General features: G+C 45.0%; 1 protein-coding gene across 2 annotated transcripts in view; it reads right to left on the reverse strand.

The window, feature by feature from the left end:
* The window catches only part of EEPD1 (endonuclease/exonuclease/phosphatase family domain containing 1), a 100,114-nt gene that overhangs the window by 25,845 nt on the left and 55,094 nt on the right, over positions 1-19,175 (reverse strand). For both annotated transcript variants that reach the window (XM_010955396.3, XM_010955395.3), the window contains exon 3: positions 9,681-9,732. In XM_010955396.3, coding sequence (XP_010953698.1) covers positions 9,681-9,732 — 52 coding nt within the window. The remainder of the gene's footprint in view (positions 1-9,680; positions 9,733-19,175) is intronic.

Raw genomic sequence — 19,175 nt, forward strand, 5'->3', positions numbered from 1 at the left:
CAGCAAATGAAAGACTTAAACAATAATATAAACCAAATAGACTTACAGACATTTATTAAACACTGAGCCCAACAACAGCAGAGTACACATTCTTCTCAAGTTGCATGGAACATTCTCCAGAATAGACCATACGGTAGGCCTTAAACCAACCTCAGTATATTTAAAAGGACTGAAGTCACAATAAATATAATTCTCTGATGACAACAGAATGGAGTGAAATTAGAAATCAGTAACAGAAAAATTGGGGGGAAATTCACAAATAAGTGGAAATTAAACAACACACTTTCAAATAACCAATGGGTCAAAGAAGGAATCATAAGGGAAATCTAAAAACACTTTGAGATGAAAGAAAGTGAAGACGCAACATACCAACACTTACAGGAGTCATCGAAAGCAGTGTTTAGAGGGAAATTTATATGCTTATATTAGTAAAGTAAAAAAGATCTCAAAGCAGTAACCTAAACTTCCAGTTTAAGACCCTGGAAAAAGCAAGGAGACCTAAAACCCAAAAACCAAGGAGGACAAATAATAAAAATATGAGCAGAAATGAATGAAATAGAGAATAGAAAACAGTCGAGGAAATAAATGAAGCCAAAGTTCTTTGAAAAGCTCAACAACAACAACAACAACAACAATGAGAAACCGTTAGCTAGACTTACCAAGAAAAAAGAGAGAAAAGGCTCATGATATCCTCTACACCTGCCTGAGCCCTAGCTGCCCACACGGACTGCAGAATGCCATCAGGTAAAGGCCATGTAGACGCGGAACTCACCCAGTGCTGCTCCCTTCTTTTGAGGTTTGATGTCTCTCCAGTTTTTGGTTGCTCTTAAGTACCTTCAAATAGTTGTTTGCACTTTATCCAGAATTTATAATTGTTATTTGAGGGAAGGTTTTTCTGATAGAAGCTATCCTGGCATGACTAAGAACTGGAACCTCCAGATGCCCTCTCGAAGAGGGAAGAGGAGGGTCTCAAGGCGAGAGTCAGCACAAGAAAAGTATCAACATAAACACATTTTATGCTTAAATCATGGGCCAGCCAAGTTCACAAAACCAGCCTATCACTTATGAGCCACCAGAAGAGGCCAGCAAACTCTCCAGTTGATGATAAAGTGATTCTTAGCAAAGTACGGCAAGGCTTTTCAAGGTCCCCTTGACTTTGAAGCCTGAATGAAACGATCTTTCTGCCCTTGACGTCGGCCTTGCTTTGGCCTCTGCCTGAGTTTGCGATCTATATGGCTTATGATAAGATTTCTCTTCTTTTCTTCTATAAACCCAGAATCAATTAGGAGACTAAGAAGTAATGAAGCTTTTAGAGTATGAAGACAAAGTAATGGAACCATCAGGGGAGTGTCCCCAGGGACAACCATCACAGGGCGCAGACAGCAGTTGATGCAGACTCCCCAAGCAGTGCAGCTCTCCTCAAATAAGACAAGCTCTAGAAACGATTTCTTTCCATTTCCCGCTCCTAAATTCACACCATTATATTTGAATGGCTTCAAAATTAAAAAAAAAAATTTTAACATTAAATCATTATGTATGAATCATAAAAACAGAAATGGGTATAAAGAAATTGCCCCTAAATGATCACTGCATATAAAAATGTTAAGTTCTATGTAAAATTATTTCATAATACTTTTTAATAGAAAGCAAAAAATGTTTTCAACAAAAAACCTTTGGGTTAGAAGTTGGCTAGGGTAAGCTGTGATTTATTAGATTAACTGGGACAGGGGCTAGGCTCCTCAGGGTTAAGGAGAGCTGAGAGGAGATGAAGGCTGGGTGTGGAGGGTGAGAATTTACATTCAAGAAAACTAGGAGTACATGAACGAAGAGAAATAGGACAGCAGCAAAGAGGAAAGAAAGTAGGACAAGTAGCAACGCATTTCAGATTCCAGGAGACCTAAATATGTCTGAAGTTACCAGGGAAGAAAATGATGCTAGAAAGAAAGGTGTGAAAAATGGAAAACACTGGTCTACCTCCATGACCTGACTTTGTTTTGGTGTTTTCTTGGGCTGTGCTTATGACTACTGTACTTAAATGAGCATTTATGTAATTGCTAATGTTTACCTCACCAATTCTACGAGCTGCATGAGGGTAGGAAAGAGAAACGTCTTGGTCACAGATCTGTGTGGTTCCCAGCCGAGCACGAGGCCTGACACAAGTACTCAATAAACACTGGTTCAAAGAATGAATACGTATATTTTTTACATAGCTGTAATTCTAGCAGGTACAACTGCTTACCCTATTTCTTGTGCCGGTTATATCAAATTTCTACAAGGCTTAATGATTATCATTTTGAATGGCCACACACCAGTCCACGGGGCAGACCCACCATAGACTGTTGAAACTCACCCTTCCTACTGAGCAGTGCATTGCCTGCAATGGTTCATAATTATAAAGCATGCTGTAAAATGTTTTTTTTTCACATTTTTTTGGATCTCTTCCCTAAGATACACCCCCAGGAATCCACCTTGGTCAGAGGGTAGGGGCATCTCAAAGGCTAATGAAATACGCCACCCCAGAGCTTACAAAAGGACAGTACCCCCTCCTGACCCTCCCCACCAATGAATGGGGACACAGTATTATTATCACAACTTCAACATCATATATCATTGTTTAGAAACCTTTGCCAATGTAATTGTACATTTAAAATGATCCCTCATTGTTTAATTTGCTTATCTTTGATAGCTAATAAAGCTAAAGAGAATTAAAAGGTCCTATGTTTGGTAGATAAACAACAAGGTCCTACTGTACAGCACAGGGAACTACGTTCATTATCTTGTAATAACCTATAATGAAAAAGAATATATATCTATGCATAACTGAATCACTATGCTGTGCACCAGAAGCTGACACAACATTGTACATCAACTATACTTCAATAAAAAAGAAAAAAGGAAACCTCCAATAGAGGACTTGAAAACCAAAAAAAAAAAAAAAAAAAAAAGAAGTCCTATTCTGGGACTCTACTTTTTGCTCCCTTCAAATAAAAGCTTTTCATAGTAAGAGAAACGTAGTGGGAGATCTGAAATATATATGGTATCTTGTGACGGTTTTGAAAGAATAGGAGAAAATGCAACTTCTTCCCTTTTTTTTTTTTAATGAACCCTATTGCCCGGCCCATAATTCACCAGATGCTCCATCTTCTGGCAGCTGAGGTGCTCTTGGGGGTACCCCAGCAGTGCCCTTTCCACATGGGGGCAAGGCCCAACTGTACAGTTTGTAAAGCAGAGCTGGTGAGCGGTGGGCTGTGGCAGCCCCTGCGGGCCTGAGCCAGACTCCACACAGCGACCCAGGGTGGTTGGGGAGCCTGGACTCCACAGGGGCCCCTGTTTCTGCTTAATCACCGTTCAAGGAAGGTAGCAAGCTGCCTCCTGCTGGAAGGGGCTGAGCCGGGAACAGGAACACAATGAGTTTAATCAGGATTAGACACTGATCTGGCTCAACCCACTTAAAAAAAAAAATCTAACAGATACATGAAACTGACCACCCAAGAGGGCATTCAGATTAAGCTCGGACTATATGAAGGACTAAGCTTTGGAGAAAAAACAACCCCAAGGAGCTGAAGAATCTCATTCTGATATTTTTAAATGAACAGAGTACTGTTTTGTAAAAGGGCATTTTGAAGTATATTTTATGCTAAGATTCTTGAAGCAATTCATTCTGACACTGAGCCTCTGATGGTGGGGTCCTCTGCTTCCCTGCCCTCCAGCGTGTTCGTCACCGCCCTCCCTCACAGGCCCTGATCCCCTGCAGCCCTCACACCACTGTGAGTTCCTCTCCTCTCAGACGCTCCCCTGAAAGTGTCCGCATCCTGAGCCCTGAACCTCCGACTGTCTCCTCCTCCAGCCCCCAGTCCCCAGCCCACGGCCTCTGATTCTCCTGCTGGACCCAGGGGTGCCTGTAGAGACAGACACACCCATGTCTGTTTCGCTACAAGGATGAGAAGGCCTGGATTTAAGTTCTCCATCACCTGGGCCATGGACCAGCCCTCTGGATCTGCTCCCACCCCTGGAATATGCAGTTAGAAGCGTCCCCAAGGTCTGCTAGAGCTGACGCCCAGGTTAAATGAAACCGTGGGAGACAGGCAGCAGGCATACTGAAGCGGGCTGTGGAATGGAGCCGAGTCCACCGGGGCTGGTCTTGCTTCTCCCAACACAACTGCTATGGGCCCTGGGCGAGGAGGACCCTTCAACACCTCTGACCTCTGTGTCCTGTCTGTAAACTGACAGAAGATAGAGTTGGATTCAATGGCTTAAAATCTCTCCCTCAGCTCTGACACTCTGGGATTTTATATGTGCCATTCAAATATATATACTTCTGGTTTGGGGGAGTTTTTTGTTTTGGGGGGGATAACTAAGTTTATTTATTTGTTACTAAGGTTATTATTATTAATTTAACGGGAGATACTGAGGATTCAACCCAAGACCTTGTACATATGAAGCATGAACTCTACCACTAAGCTAGACCCTCCCCACCAAAATGTATTTTTATAACTTTATCTCCCTCGGTATGTAATGCAATTTAGGCACAGCATAAGCACCCAACTGTTGCACAAACTAAATTATCAGGAAGTCCAAATCACAGTGAAAAACACTTCAAAGCTATGTAATAACAAAGCTAGAGCTTCTGTACGCACATGTGTGTATGTTCAGAAAACACCATCACCAATTACAAACACAAGCACTTGTCATCCTTAAGTTATTCATACACTTCTCTGTGACAATTATCTACCTCCTATTCCCTTCTGAAAATCCTCAGGAAGCTGCTAACTTCAATTCCAATGCCACTCACCACCAGGGTTCAGCTGGGAGAGTCCCTGATTAGCCACCATGTGCAAACATCAAGTTCAATGTTTCTAGACTCAGGTTTGCTGGTGAAATGTATATGCTTTATCTCACATGGAAAGCACCAAGAGGTCTTAGAGATCATCTGCTCCACCTGTAGGAAAGCTGGACTAAGAGTGGGACTTCAGAGCTGAAATTCCAGGGACAATATCTAGCAGCAGCAGGCAGGAAGTCTGGCCAGTGTTTTGTCTTAGACAATGTGGCCAACAAGGTCGGGGTGGGGGTGGGGGTAGGACAGGCAGTGGCCACGAGGTGGGGGTCCTGAGCCTCCAGCCCGCAGGCTTGGGCCTCTGGTTGAGTCAGCCAGGGCTCTGCCCTCTGGCCCTTTCACGGAGAGGGTGACCTCCAGCTGGAGGGAACGGCCAATCTATTGTTTGCAGCTTTTTGCAGGAAGCTATTTGAAAGGGTCATTGAAAAATGATCTTACTAAATCAAGCTGTACCAATATTTTTATTTCCTTTCATGCAATGCCTCATTTAAAGGCATTAGATGGGCCTGTTTATAAAGCCTGGGAAACAAGTCTGTATGACTTAAGTTCAGAAAAACAAAAGCATCCCGCTCTTAAAGCACAGAAAACACAGAGAGTGGGATGGTGGGCATCTGTCTCAGAGCAAGTCCCTGCTCTCCACACCTAATGGATGTTTGACAGAAAAAAAAAAAAAAAGCACATCAAATCCAAAACACTTTTTCAAAGAAATGTACATGTACTGACATTTATGCATATTCAGTTATCTTCTCAGGATTCTAGCAGTTTTTTAAAACCAGAAGAGATTATTAACCGTCTGGTTTAGAATTTATTTTTTTTTAAATGACAAATCACTGTCACTTGTCTGGGAAATGGCTTTATGTCGTGTTAGTGGGGAAGAAAATTTCAGAGGCCTGACCTTCCAGGTGTCCCCAGCCTCCATCCCAATCGACTGCACCTGAATTAATACAAAGAACGATTGAAGAGGCGAGAACTGGAAACCTACTGATCTATGTATGGGGGTCACTGGGCAGGTGTTCAGCACTGGCCTCTCCCCAGAAAGTGCGCTTTGAGGGATGGTGAGTGGGGCAGATGAAACACGGAAGCCTAGAAACCAGCAAGGATCCTTGTTTCAGGAACAAGGAAGCAGAGAAGATATTAGAAAACAGAGAGTGAAAGGGAGAATTTTCTCCTCTTCACAATGTGATCAAGGATCAACTGTGAACACACGACTTCTGGAGGAAGGAACCATAGAAAGAATAGAATGCAATTTTATGGATTAAGACAAGGGGTCTGGGCCCCCAAGCAAGGCCCTCTGCCAGGTCCAACGGCCAAACACAGGCGAGGCTGGGAGGGGACCTCCTGCAGCAGAGCCTCCCCACAGCTGCTCTGTGAGCTGCAGAAACCGGGAAAGCCCTGGCACTTCCAAAAATGGACAGGCTCCCTACCTAAAACCAGGGAAAGTCCAAGTCAGGCAAATGGCTGGTAATTTTAAGCTAAAATGCCAAGATCATGACGGTGCCTAATATTAGGGAGAAAAAGCAGGTAAGAGTCTTATTGTCCAGAAGACTCCAAAACACTGCTGCTGGTTTTTAACCTTTTACATTGTTTTAAATAATTTAAATATTTTACTGTCAGATTTAACCTACAAGTAGCTATGAGGGAAATGACCCCTGGAGAATGGCTTCCATCTTCCAAGAGAGAGACATGTGCAGGTCTCTGCTGTTGGGACTGTCTGGAAGTGATCCCAGCACGGTGGGATGTCAGGAGCTCAGTAATTGCAAAACCCAAAAGCATGTTACCATTTGAAGCCCAGCTGCAAAGACAAAGAGGTTTGAGGTTTGCAGGGTGTGTGTCTAACTGAGGTCATTCTTGCTGGCTCTACCTATTAAACAAGACTATTTTCTTAATGAAAGGGAGAAGCAGGCACACTAAAGATAAAAACTGGGTAACTACAAGGAGACTTACGGTTTTTACTTCTCTTTTGGTGTGGAAAAAGAAGCTTGATGACCAACAAAAGCAAAGAGCTGACCCCACACAGGTTCTCTAGGAAGACGGATTAGTCAATAGCAGTGACAACGATAATAAATGATACTCTTCAGGAGAACTTCTTGGACTTTGATGTGCACAAATCGCCTGGGATCCTGTTAGAAGGCACCTGAATCAGGCAGCCTGGGTAGGACATAAGATTCTGCATTTCTCACAAGCTTACGATGCTACTGGTCTGCAGACCACACTATAGCTCACTGAGAAATTTCCTTGGTGGTTCTTCAACTTGTCCAGGTGGATGAAAATCTGGAACTCTTTTGGGAACATATCTTATTCCAATATATAAACTGAACCAATCTTGCCGCAAAAAATAGCACCATGCTAGGTAATACACCACGTGTCACTCAAAATCATGCTGTACACCGGAAATCGACCCAACACTGTAAACTGACTATAATTCAATTTAAAAAAATGCAATTGGCTACCATGCTCGTGCTGACTGGTCGCTTCTGGGCTTGTCTAGAAATGTTTTCTACTTGCCTGGCACATCGGAAGCTTAACAAAGGCCTTTGTATGTAGGAATGAATAAATGAATGAATGAATGAATGCACAAATGAAAGAAGGAAACTGAGTGAACTTGGCCCCTAACTGGTCCCTGTGACTCTTTAAACTGTCTTAAATCTTTCCACTGGTGATGTGTGGAGATAGGGGCACGGTACAAAACCATTATCAGACTTGGTGAGAAAGAGGGAGGAGGAGGAGGAGGAGGAAGGGGAAGTAACACGGGCAACAGCTAACTTTGGGGGATCACTGAGTGCCAAGCACGGCGTTAAGCCCCTTACAACAACTGTCTACTTAACCCTCTCAAAACCTCTGTGAATTTCGGGTTATAACGATTCCCATTTTACAGACTGGGAATGTAAAGCACAGAGAGGGTTAATAAACCAAGATAACGCAGTTAGGAAGGCGGAGGTGGCTCTGGGCCCACGCTGTCTGAACCCCCCACTATACTACAGATCTCCACATCGGTATTAACACAACTCTAAAGACTTAGTGGAGAATCTGAAAACAAATGTATGCATGCATATGTATGACTGAAACATGCTGTACACCAGAAATTGACACATTGTAACTGAGTATACTTTAATTAAAAAAAAAAGACTTAATGGATATTTTTGGTGCCCGTGTTTTTATTATTCAGATACTGCTTAGCACATGGGCTCCATGCTTTGTCTCAGTTTTGTTTTTAATTGAGGAGTAAGAAAGACAAATACCCATAAGGAATACTGAGAAGATGATTGTTTTTGGAAGGGTAACTTTTTAAAAGTTTCAAGAACATACAAAGAATCTTCATGTACTCCTGGATCTAGTTTTAATGGCTGGGTGCATACTAAGAATGAATATGAGTAATTAAGAAATATGAGTCGACAGACTGGGAGTTCGAAATTTGTAGATACTGACAGGCACATGTACAATAGATAAACAAGATTATACTGTATAGCACACGAAAATACATACAAGATCTTGTGGTAGCTCACAGCGAAAAAGAATGTGACAATGAACATATGTATGTTCATGTATAACTGAAAAATTGTGCTCTACACTGGAATTTGACACAACATTGTAAAATGACTATAACTCAATAAAAAAAATCTTAAAAAAAAATAAATATGAGTCAAATGCTTTGGCATTTAGAAAGATCTTCCACTGCGCTAACTCATTGGGTTGTCACGTCACCTCCTTGAGGCCAGGGTTTCATCTCCCCCATGATGGAAATGAGGCTGAAGGGACATTATATTCGGAGCCAGAGCTCAGATACCTCCCTCCCCTCACATCCCTGCTTGGTGCTGAATTTAAAGACTGTTTGCTTTACTGCCAACCAATAGACTGACCACCGATGCCAACATTTAAAATTCTATAAATAAAGTAATATCATTATCTCTAACTATTTTCTTTTACATCAACCTTGGAGATTCTAAGTAACACCCACAGCTGCGTACCCAGGAGGAGTCCTGAGCTCAGCCAGGAGTCCTGAGCCAGCCAGCCAGCCCCCCAGCTCATACCCTGCTGCTGGCTCAGGACCCAGCCAGGAGTCCTGAGCCAGCAGCAGGGTATGAGCTGGGGGGCTCGTGGGGAGGAGGGGAGTTGGACCTCCCTGTCACCTACCCAGCCTGCTTTTCGGAGCCCATCCCACCCTGCACACCAGAACTTGAACACACAACTGGCAAAAGACCCCCAGCTGCGTGCTTGATCTGAACGCAGAAAGCCGAGACACACCGGATACCTCCTTCCAGGGCACAGTGAGTCACCAGCTGGAGGTGGGAGGGAGTTTCCCAGTCCTCAGAAGTAGCCCCAGAAGGGTCTCAAAGTCATGAACTTGCCTATTAAATGGAAAAAGCATTGGTTTTGGAAATGAAACCAGGAGGCTCAAATCCTGACTCTGCCACTTAGTTAATTTTCCTTGGGCGCGTTACTTCACCTCGCTGGGCCTCAGTCCTATCATCCGTAAGCCCAGAGGAGGACACACACACGCGCAGAGATGGAGCGAAGCGCAGGATCTGGCGTGTGGGTCGCACCCAGTGTCGGGTGTTTCCAGGCACAGAAAACCTGCTTCCAAGCCCGGCCCACAGGAGGGCCAGCCTCTGTTCTCACTCAGCTCTGAAGGAGCCCAGCAAGGGAGAGTTTGCAAATGTTAATGGCCTGTGAGCAACGTGGGGTGTTTTGGATAAAACTTTGCACGGTTCGCTGATTGTTATGAACACAAAATAACAGACCAGCTTTGCAGTAAGTGCCGTCTCTGGTGACGGGGGTGGAATTTTCTCTGTGCGTGGCACTCTGCTCTAAGTGTGTGAACCTGGGGTAGGAAGAACAAAATATTTACCTTTTCCAGGGCCTCTCTGTCAAGTAGTTCTTGCACAGCTAGCAGCTTGATGCTGTAAGAAAAAATTAAAACCACACTTGAAAACAAAACATTTCACGTCACCAAGCATCAGGCAGGTCACAAGAATGCAAGTCTGAAATTTCAGCCTGTGTTTCTGCATCCCCTCCCATCTTAAAGCGACCTTTGGTTTGAACTGAAATGACCATTTCAGAGCTACTAAAAATGTTTCTGAACTGTAAAAGTGATTTTACCATAGTATCCAGCAATCGCACTTCGGGGCAGATACCCAAAAGGGCTGAAAACTGGGACTTGAACAGTATTTACAACACTCATGTTCATAGCAGCATTATTCACAACAGCCAAAAGGTGAAAACAACTTAAATGTCCATCAGTGGATGAATGAATAAATAAAACACGGTACATACATGAAATATTCAGCTTTAAAAAGAAGGAAATTCTATCACATGCTATAACATAGAGGAAACTTGGAGACATTCTGCTAAATCAAATAAACCAGACACCAAAGGGCAAATACTTATATTCCACTTACATGAAGTGCCCAGACTAGCCAAACTCAAAGAGACAGAAAGTAAAATGGTGGAGTTATTATTTAATGGGCACGGATGTCCATTTGGGAAAAAGTTCTGAAGATGGATGGTGGTGATGGCTGTACAACAATATGAATGTACTTAATGTCACTGAATTGTACACTTATTAATGGTTGAAATAGTAAATTTTAGGTTATGTACATTTCACCACAAAAAATTCTAAAAGTAACTGAGAGCTGCTCATGTAAGGAATTTGAATAAATTCAAAGAAATAAAAATAGTGGTCCATGTTCAGCATGAATCTACCCCTGATGTCCCTTTGATGAGAACAAGCAAAGAGTTACAATCACTCCTTACGAAGAGAGCCCGCTCAGCTGCTCATGTTTACCGCACACGGATTGAGCCCTACTATGTGCAGGTCGTCGAGGGTACCTGATGACCATGACCACCTCCCAGCCCACAAGGGGCTCACAGCCTCTTGGAGGCCACAGTCAGACCAGAATATGACAAGCAGGGTGCCACATGGACTGGCTGAGGCACAGAGAGGAGCCGAGCCCAGCAGAGGTCAGAGAAGTCTTCCTGGGGGAGAGGCTGAGTCAGCCTTGCCAGGGGAGGGGACTGGGGAGAAAGGCCACCCGCGGGGTGGAACTGGAGGGTGGGGGTGGCGGCAGCAAAGGCATGGACGGGAGAGGATGGGCTCGGAGTGTACACAACTCTCCAGTTTCCAGTTTAGGGGCCAGAGCTCCGACTGCAGCCCCCATCTGAGATGAAAGAGTTCAGACGCAGATGCAGGTTTTACAGGGGAGGTCTTTTCCCTTTTGTGACAAACTGCTTTTGAAGTGTTCATGGACACAGGGAGCAGGCAGCCAAGGTGGCCTCGCCGGCACACAGGAGGAAGCAGGAGAGTTCACGAGATTGTTTAGGGAGCGGGTCAGCTGCTGATGGTGACATTGCGCTCCCACCCCGCCCAGCTAATCTGCCGGTGGTCGCTGGTCACATGCTCCGACCTGCATGGTCCCTAGAGCAGAAGTGCGCCCCACCTGTGCCACACATCTCCCTCAAAACGGGTTGTGCCCATGATACAGTTCACCTCAATCTACAGAATTCTTCATAATCTCCCTGTACAGCTAAGCAGGCACTGTCCAATCCCATGCAAAGGTTTACTTAAAAGCAATTCCAGTGAGTGCAATAAAAGTTTTAAAAGCTTACAAGAAACCATCACCACCACCAACAACAATTTAGCAAACATCAGGGCTAACTGACAGGACTGGGCATTCCCTCTGCTCCAATCACACTGACTTCCTTCATCTCTTGGACATGTTTACTTTTGTTGTTTCTCTGGCTTGGAGCAGTCTTCCCCAGATCTGGACAATATCGATTGCAACTCATTGCATCATTTCAGTCTAAGTGCAAATGCCGTCTCCTCCAAGCAGCATCCCTGATCACCATTTTTTTTTTTTTCTAGTGCACTTACTGGTGCCTTAAAACATTTATTTGTTGGGATGCTTTTGTCTGTTTCCTCCCAACCAGCACGGAAGCTCCTTTAGGCTGGGGGCTCAAGGGTGTTCTCACTACTGTAACTGAGACGTGGAGGGCACTCAAGAACATTTACTGGCCGTCTGGCAGGGCCTGGGGCTTACGGGCCACGTTGCTATCAGTGTGGTAGCTAAAATCACTGGCCAAGCCTCCGTTTCTCCATCTGAAAAGGAATGCCTCAAATGAGATGACCGTGTGTGTTTTCCCCAGGTGAAAGGTGCTACGTACATCTGCAGAAATGCCTGCCATTAATGGGGATGTGTCTGTTGGCAGGTCAGAGCCACTGGCCACTCCTTAGCACATGCCAATTCCCAGTGTGCACATCCAGATTCCAGGTTAGCAATCTGGACTGCAATTTAGAGGCTAAGGAGATTCCAGTTGTAGCTCAAGTTTCAGAAGCTTAAGCTGCTTCTGAAATAGCCACTGGAAAATATTTATACTGGAGTAACTTTTAAAATAGCCTCTCATTCTGGCCTCTCTCTACAGTCATGAAGTCCAATTTAGGATCAGATGGCAATAGGTTAGAGGAAAGGTTTAAACACTGTTAATATATTCAACTCTCTTTTTCTCCCTCTTCACAAAGATACAACATTCAAACCACTGTAGAACGTGAGCTGAAACCCAACTGTTTCAGGCTTTGAATGAAAATGAAATTAAAACAACTTCAGGTGATTCTTATTTACAGTCAAAACCGGAAAGATGGTCCCTGCTCACCACTCTGCTTTCCTCTTGAAGGGGAGGGGGTGGCAAATACTTGGCATGCACATTGCCAACTCTCCAACTCTCTCCACCTCTTTCCATGGAACTTCCCCCCATTTAACTTAGATCCAGCTGCAGAATCCTCCTCAACACTCCAGGGAGCCACAACCAATCCACTGAAGCTGGCACGTGAGACTAAGCCAATTTAACATCTGCTCTAAAACCAACACCAAATAGCATTCATGTACTGGGTGGGGACAGGAAAATGTCGAGGAGACCGTGTCACACTGCTGAAACACAGCAACACAAGATGAGATTTCTTTAGGGACAGTGGGAGAAGAATGGAGCAAAGATGATCGGACACTCAGATCTAGATAGTTTGAGTTTCAAAATGGAAACAATACATGTTAATCGGAAGTTACTGCTACAGCTGCTCGAAACACTGGATTTCTTCAGGAAGCTGTGTTTTTTCCCTCCTGAGAGCTGCAGTCTTTAGGAATATTTGAGATGTTTCCTGTTATATAATGATCCTGCCGTTAGTTCTTACCTCTTTGGAAACTGTTCAAGTTTTGGAGTATTTATTTCAGTATTTATAGTGTCAGATTCTTCTAGCACATCAGATACTCCCCGGGAGGAAATTTCACACACGCATAGAAGCAATGAAACCGTTTACCACATCCTCCATTTGCAAACTTCTCACCCTGGAAGGGAATCTCATTCCTCATTTTCAGTTTTGCTCCCCCTTCCCTCTCTTCTTTTCTCCATCTCTTCTTCCGTCCCTCCTTCCATCCCTTTGCTAATTTCACAAGCGTATACTGAGTGTGCCAGGCACCGGGGAACAAAGGTGAACGCAATATTGTCCCTTCCCTGAAAGGGCTCACGGGGGCTAGGATACTGCTGGGGCACAAGCCCAGGAGATGTGTCTCTCTGAGACTCTCCCGGGTTTCAACATGGACCCGCAGAGCTGGGCTAAGCAGGGCATGTCTGTCGGGCGGCCTGGTGCTGGGTCAGCAGCTTCGGAAAACAGCAGAGCTCCCATCAGATGGAAGCTTAAATGAACTGCAGTTTCTTTTTCACACTTCACGTTGAGAAGAGAGGCAAATCACACAAAAGCAGCTGACAGCCATGACTTATTTAGAAAAATGGCCATTTCAGGGCCAAGTTCTGAAGTCAAGATGGGCAACACTCAGAAAGACCAAGAATGCATGCAATTAGTGTTTGCTAAGTAAGCTACAAGGAGGTGAGGCGCCTGAGGGCATATGTCTTATTCAGCTGGGTAGCAGCTGGCACGTGAGGGCTGTAACGGAATTCAAAGTGGTGATGGGGAGAGTGCCGGGCGGACACTGACAGCAGGGAAGAAAAGCAGCAGAGTTGAAGAGACAGAAGATGGAGGGCACCCCTGCAGCCCAGGCGTGGCTTAGAGCTGCAGACTGAATGAACCTCCATGGCCCCAGAAAAGGCAGATAAGAGGCAACCCTATGGATGCAGCAAAAACACTCAGAGGATGAACTCCCAACGACACAGAAACTCATGCTTCCAGAACCGATTATGACATACAGGGCACTAGAGTCAAGAATTCACTTTGGCTCCCTTTCTCTGAGGATTCTGGCACTTTGAGTTTCCACTGCCGTTACTAAGTGACACGATACAGTGCATGAGATACAGCAGATTTCAATAAATGCAGAAAGGGTGTAACATGCTGAAGCCATGCATTCACTGCACAGGTGAACTATTTCAGAGGTACGTGTTATGTACCAGACACTTGTGGAAGCTGAGGATACAATGATAAGCAAACGCAGCCTCTGCCATCAAACATGTGAGTCCAATGAAGGAACCACATTAAGTGAATCAGCCACGTGAAGGGTGCTCTCAAGAGGTGAACTCAGGGTGCCATGAGGCCCTTTGGAAGAGCATTATACAAACAAAGCTGGGAGGTCCCCTGGGAAGTGACTCCTAAGCTGACACCTATGGGCTTGCACGGCAGAGAGCTGGGGTGGCAGGAACAGCATGAGCTTCAAAGGAAGGAGGTGGGAGATCCAGCTTGGCCCCCTCAGGGACTGCACACCGACCAGGGAGCACAGGGTGCCTGGGGGCGGCGGGGGCAGGTGCTGAAAGATTCTCTCTGTTTTTTTGTACATTATTTTTTATTGAAGTATAGTCACTTTATAATGTTGGATCAATTCCTGGTGTACAGCATAATGTTTCATACATATACATACATATATTCCTTTTCATGTTCTTTTCCATTATAGGCTATTACAAGATACTGAATATAGTTCCCTGTGCTCTACAGCAGAAACTTGTTTATCTATTTTATGTCTAGTAGTTCGTATCCACAAATCCTGAACTCCCAATTTATCCCTTCCCACCCCTTTTCCCCCCGGTGACCATAAGCTTGTTCTCTATGTCTACCTATTTCTGTTTTGTAAATAAGTTTGTGTCTTTTTTTAAGATTCCACATATAAGCGATATCATATGGTATTTTTCTTTCTCTGAAAGATTACCTTGCAGAAGCACACGGGCCATGTCTCTTTGAGGGTTTGTTAAGCCATGTTAAAGAGTCTGGCCTGTACTTTGGGGGCAAGGAGTGGCTACTAATGATTTAGGGCCGTGGTGTGGCAGAGGGCCCAGGACACCGAAGATGCCCAATTAAGGTATAAAAATGGCTCCAATGTGGAGAATGGACTGGGGTGGGGTGGGGTTGGGGACAAGACCGGAGGCACTGAGATCTGAAGTGGGTCCAGGGAAGAGATGATAGAGGCTGGTGTCGGGAAAAGACATTGGGCTAATTCCAAACAGATCAGCAGCTGGCAGGACTCAACGAAGAATCAGACGTGGGGGATGTGAGAGAAGTATCATTGCAATATCCAGTCCCAGAAACTGGGGTCTGAAGGGACCATCTACTTAGGGAGCAAAGCCAGGCTGCATGTGGTGAGTTAGGTCGTGGACACACAGGGCCCATGGGTCCTCTCGGTGGTGTGTGAACAGGCAGCCGGCTGTCCCTCAGCAAGTTCTGGGCTCTAGCTTTGGACATGAGGAGCCTGAAGATGACAACTGGAGGTGTCAGACCACACAGGAGACTGTGGATGGACAGAAGCCCAGGGGCCATTGCCACTTCAGGGACAGGCAGAGGAACAGGGCCTGTCAGGGAAACAGGAAAGAAGCCGCCAGGAAGGCGGAGGGAGAACCCAGAGCACGCGGCCCAGGAGCCAAGGGGAGAGGGTGATGCAAGAAGTCGGAGGGGTGGAGTGGGGGGCAAGGGTTCTCATTTTGAGGAGCACCAGGGAAGTTAGGGCTGGTATCTGTGAGAGAGGGAGGCTTCAGGAAGTGGTGGAGAGACGCCGGGTTTCAGCGGGTGAGGAGTGGATGGGAGACAAAGAAGGGGAAATAATGAAATTCAAATCCAGGTGGAAGAGGTAGGTGCGACCTGCCCAGGGGCAGAAGGCAAAGCCGAGAGGTCCTCACCTTATCAAGTGCACGTAAGTGAAAGTACAGACAATGACCCCTCTCAAGGCTTCTTCCCTCCTCTCTCCTTCCGTCCTTCTCTCTCTCCCACCGTCCCTCCTCTCCCCCACCCTCCCCAAACGGTATCATCCCAGGACCTAGCTTTTCCCCCCAGCATAATCAGCATGATCTGGGGAAACATAAAGGTCAAGAACGTCCTCAACAATGCCGGGGTGGTTTTGTTCTGTAATACATTTTCACCACCTCTTGTGCAGGAAGAAAAGGGGAAGGGGCGTGAAGATTCCTGGACGCACGCTCTGGGCCCAGAACTGTCCCCGGGGCTGGAGCCAGGCCAGAGAGGGGAGTGGGGTTTCCACGTGCACCTGCAGCAGGAGACCAGAGTCTCAGCGACAGCAGCATGAAACTGGGGGAGAGGGACAGGCCGCCAGCAAGGGGGTGGGGGGCCCAGGAGGAGCAAATGGAGAGAAGGTAGAACTGCAGGCGGGACCAGTGTCCATGAGCAAGCAACAGCCACTCTCTCCTCGTGTGTCCCGTGCAGGATATGAGGGCCACTTATGAAATGTCATGAAAGTCAGATTTAGAAACCGCATCTATCCAGTTGCCTGAACACTTCTCCATCCCTCTCAAGGAAGGCTCCACGTTACCTTCCCCTGAGCAAAGCAAGAAAGAATTCTTTCTATGGATCACCAAATTTTAGAAGATGTTTCGGGTGTTAGGTTCAAACCTGTTTTCCCTAAAGCTTTCTTGTCTTCCGCCACTAGCTCGGGGTTGGGAAAACTCAGCAGACATGGGCCTCCAGACGCAGGTGGGGGTGCACACCTGGAGGAGAGGACACCCTCCCGGGGAAGGCGCTGCTCTCCTCACACACGTCCTGTGCAGCATCTCATCCCATCACTGCCAAGCACATGCTCACGTCTCACCCCTCATTTCGAAAGTGAGGCGCCGAATTAGTACATCAGCACCAGAATGGTCTACGTGGAGTTGAACTAAGGTGACTGTTCTGGGCAGGTGTGCAAGAACTAGTCTGCAAAACAGTGGGAGGAGACTTCTCCAGTGACGTCCTATGGTGTTTGTTCTGTTTACGTTTTCAACTGCTTGAATCAATTACAATAATTTCCATTTCTTAGAAATTTATTAGAAAACTGTCCAATCCATTCAGATTTTCAAATTTTGAGCACAGAACAATACTAGAAATCACTTATAACTTAAAAACAACTTCTGCTTCTGTGGGCATGCCCCCTTCCTCATGCTTTGACGTGTGTAGCTTTTCTTATTTTAAAAATTAGATTTGTGAGGAATCAGTCTACTTTGTTGGTCTTCTGGAAAAAAATTAGCAACAAGATTTATCACGTCTGCCATTTTTTTCTAATTAATTAAGGCCAACATTTATCTTCATTAATTCTCCAATTTCCCATTGTTTTCTTTAGTTTCTCTGTTTGCCTTCTTGAGTTGGATATTCATTTATTTAAGTGATTTCTTGTATATAAAGCCAGGAATTTTTCTCTAAGTAAATATTTGTCCTTGTTTCAAATCCCGTGATGTAGATTTGGTCTCCACAGCATCTGGACTGTGCTCTTTTGTCTCTAAGTATCTGGATTGTAAATTTTATAATTTTGTATTTTCTATAATTCTCATGCACTGTGGTCAAAGAAAGTACCCTTACCTTTCCTTCTTTAAAAAAGTCTGTTGATGCTTTTTCTTTATCTATTTTATGATAAGTTTTGCTTTTCTATTTCCCAGTGTTTGGGTAGCTTCAGAACTTGTTTTTGGATCTCCTAGTGTTTACCTGTAAGGTTTTCAGATTAGCGCAGGGGATAAGGGAAGGGCTCTGGACTCAGTAGACCTGGGGTTCAAGCTGCACCACCTACAGGTGCAGGATCTTAAGGAACCTTTAGAACAGTGGGTGGGAGGGAAAGGATCTGGCATCCACCCCCGTGGCCTTGAGAAGAGAGAATGGAAGTCAAGACCTGAGCACATGGCTTAGTTCAGAGTAAACCTCCATAAATGGAGGACTTTGGTACCGATACCACTCAGAGCCTTTCTTTTAGCCATCACACTTCTCTAAAGATTAAAATAATAAAAGAAGTAACATTGGGGGGTACCAACCTATCTCAGTCAAGCAGCATAACAAACCTTTACGTCCTTTTTCCTTGCTGATCTCCATTAACCACACTCCAGGGCTCAGACCCAGAATCCGGTCTATAGCTTATTTTAGGAAACATTTCTGACGTGTGTATTTGTTTCGTTGCCAGTCGTATAATAATAATTGAAACCGCTCTCTGGGTTTACAGCGTCTGTGCTGATGCTGCCCATTCTTGAGCTCTGTTTTGCTTTACCTCTTCAGCTTCTGCAACGTATCCTTAAGGTAAATTTTCAAGAAAGGAACATGTGTGTTTATTTTCCTAGGCCCTTGCATGTCTGAGAATATGGGCCTCCTACACAAAAGACACCTCAGTCAAGTACAAAGTAGTTGGGTTACAACATAACCCCCAAAACTTCATAGATGGTTCACAAAGGTACTTGATGATTAGAAAACATTTTAATGTTTCAGATTCCCAGGTAGGAGTGAATTTATCTGAACCAAAAACAAAAAACAAACCCCCTCCCCAGCAAAAACAAACAAACAAACAAAAAAACAAACAAAAAAAACCCTCCCTGGTGTTCTAATCTGATAGTTCAGTAGATACAGACTCTCTGTTGCAGAGAACAGGTCGGTCTAAAGTCAGCTTGATTTCTATTACTCTTTTCTCTGGGCACTTGTGAAATGTTTTTTTCTCCTCTTTATCCTTATAGTTCTGTATTTTCCCTAGGGTATGCCCAGATGTGGGCCTCTTTCCCCTGAGTTTGTTCAGAATGTGGTAGTGAGCTCAGAGAAGTATCTGCTGCCCGGTCCCAGCAATCGCCAGCAAGCTGAGTGTGGGCTGTCAGTCCCGCCTTCCACAGCCGGAACCGCGTCTCTTGTTCTCTTTCTTTCTTGCGTTGTCCAGAATGGTTTTTCTAGTTGTTGTTTTTTTTTTCTTCACCCACATCCCTGATTTGATTTTCCATAGCATTTGTATTCGTTTTCTGTGACTGTTCTAACCAATTATCACAAACTCGGTGACTTACCACAACAGAAATTTATCCTCTCACAGTTCTGGAGGCTGGAAGTCTAAAGCCAGTATCACTGAACCCAAACGAAGCTGTCAGAGCAGCCACACTCCCTCTGGAGGCTTTAGAGGAAAATCTGCCCTTTGCCTCCTCCAGC

This window comes from Camelus bactrianus, chromosome 7, assembly GCF_048773025.1.
Source record: "Camelus bactrianus isolate YW-2024 breed Bactrian camel chromosome 7, ASM4877302v1, whole genome shotgun sequence".
Taxonomy (NCBI): Eukaryota; Metazoa; Chordata; class Mammalia; order Artiodactyla; family Camelidae; genus Camelus; species Camelus bactrianus.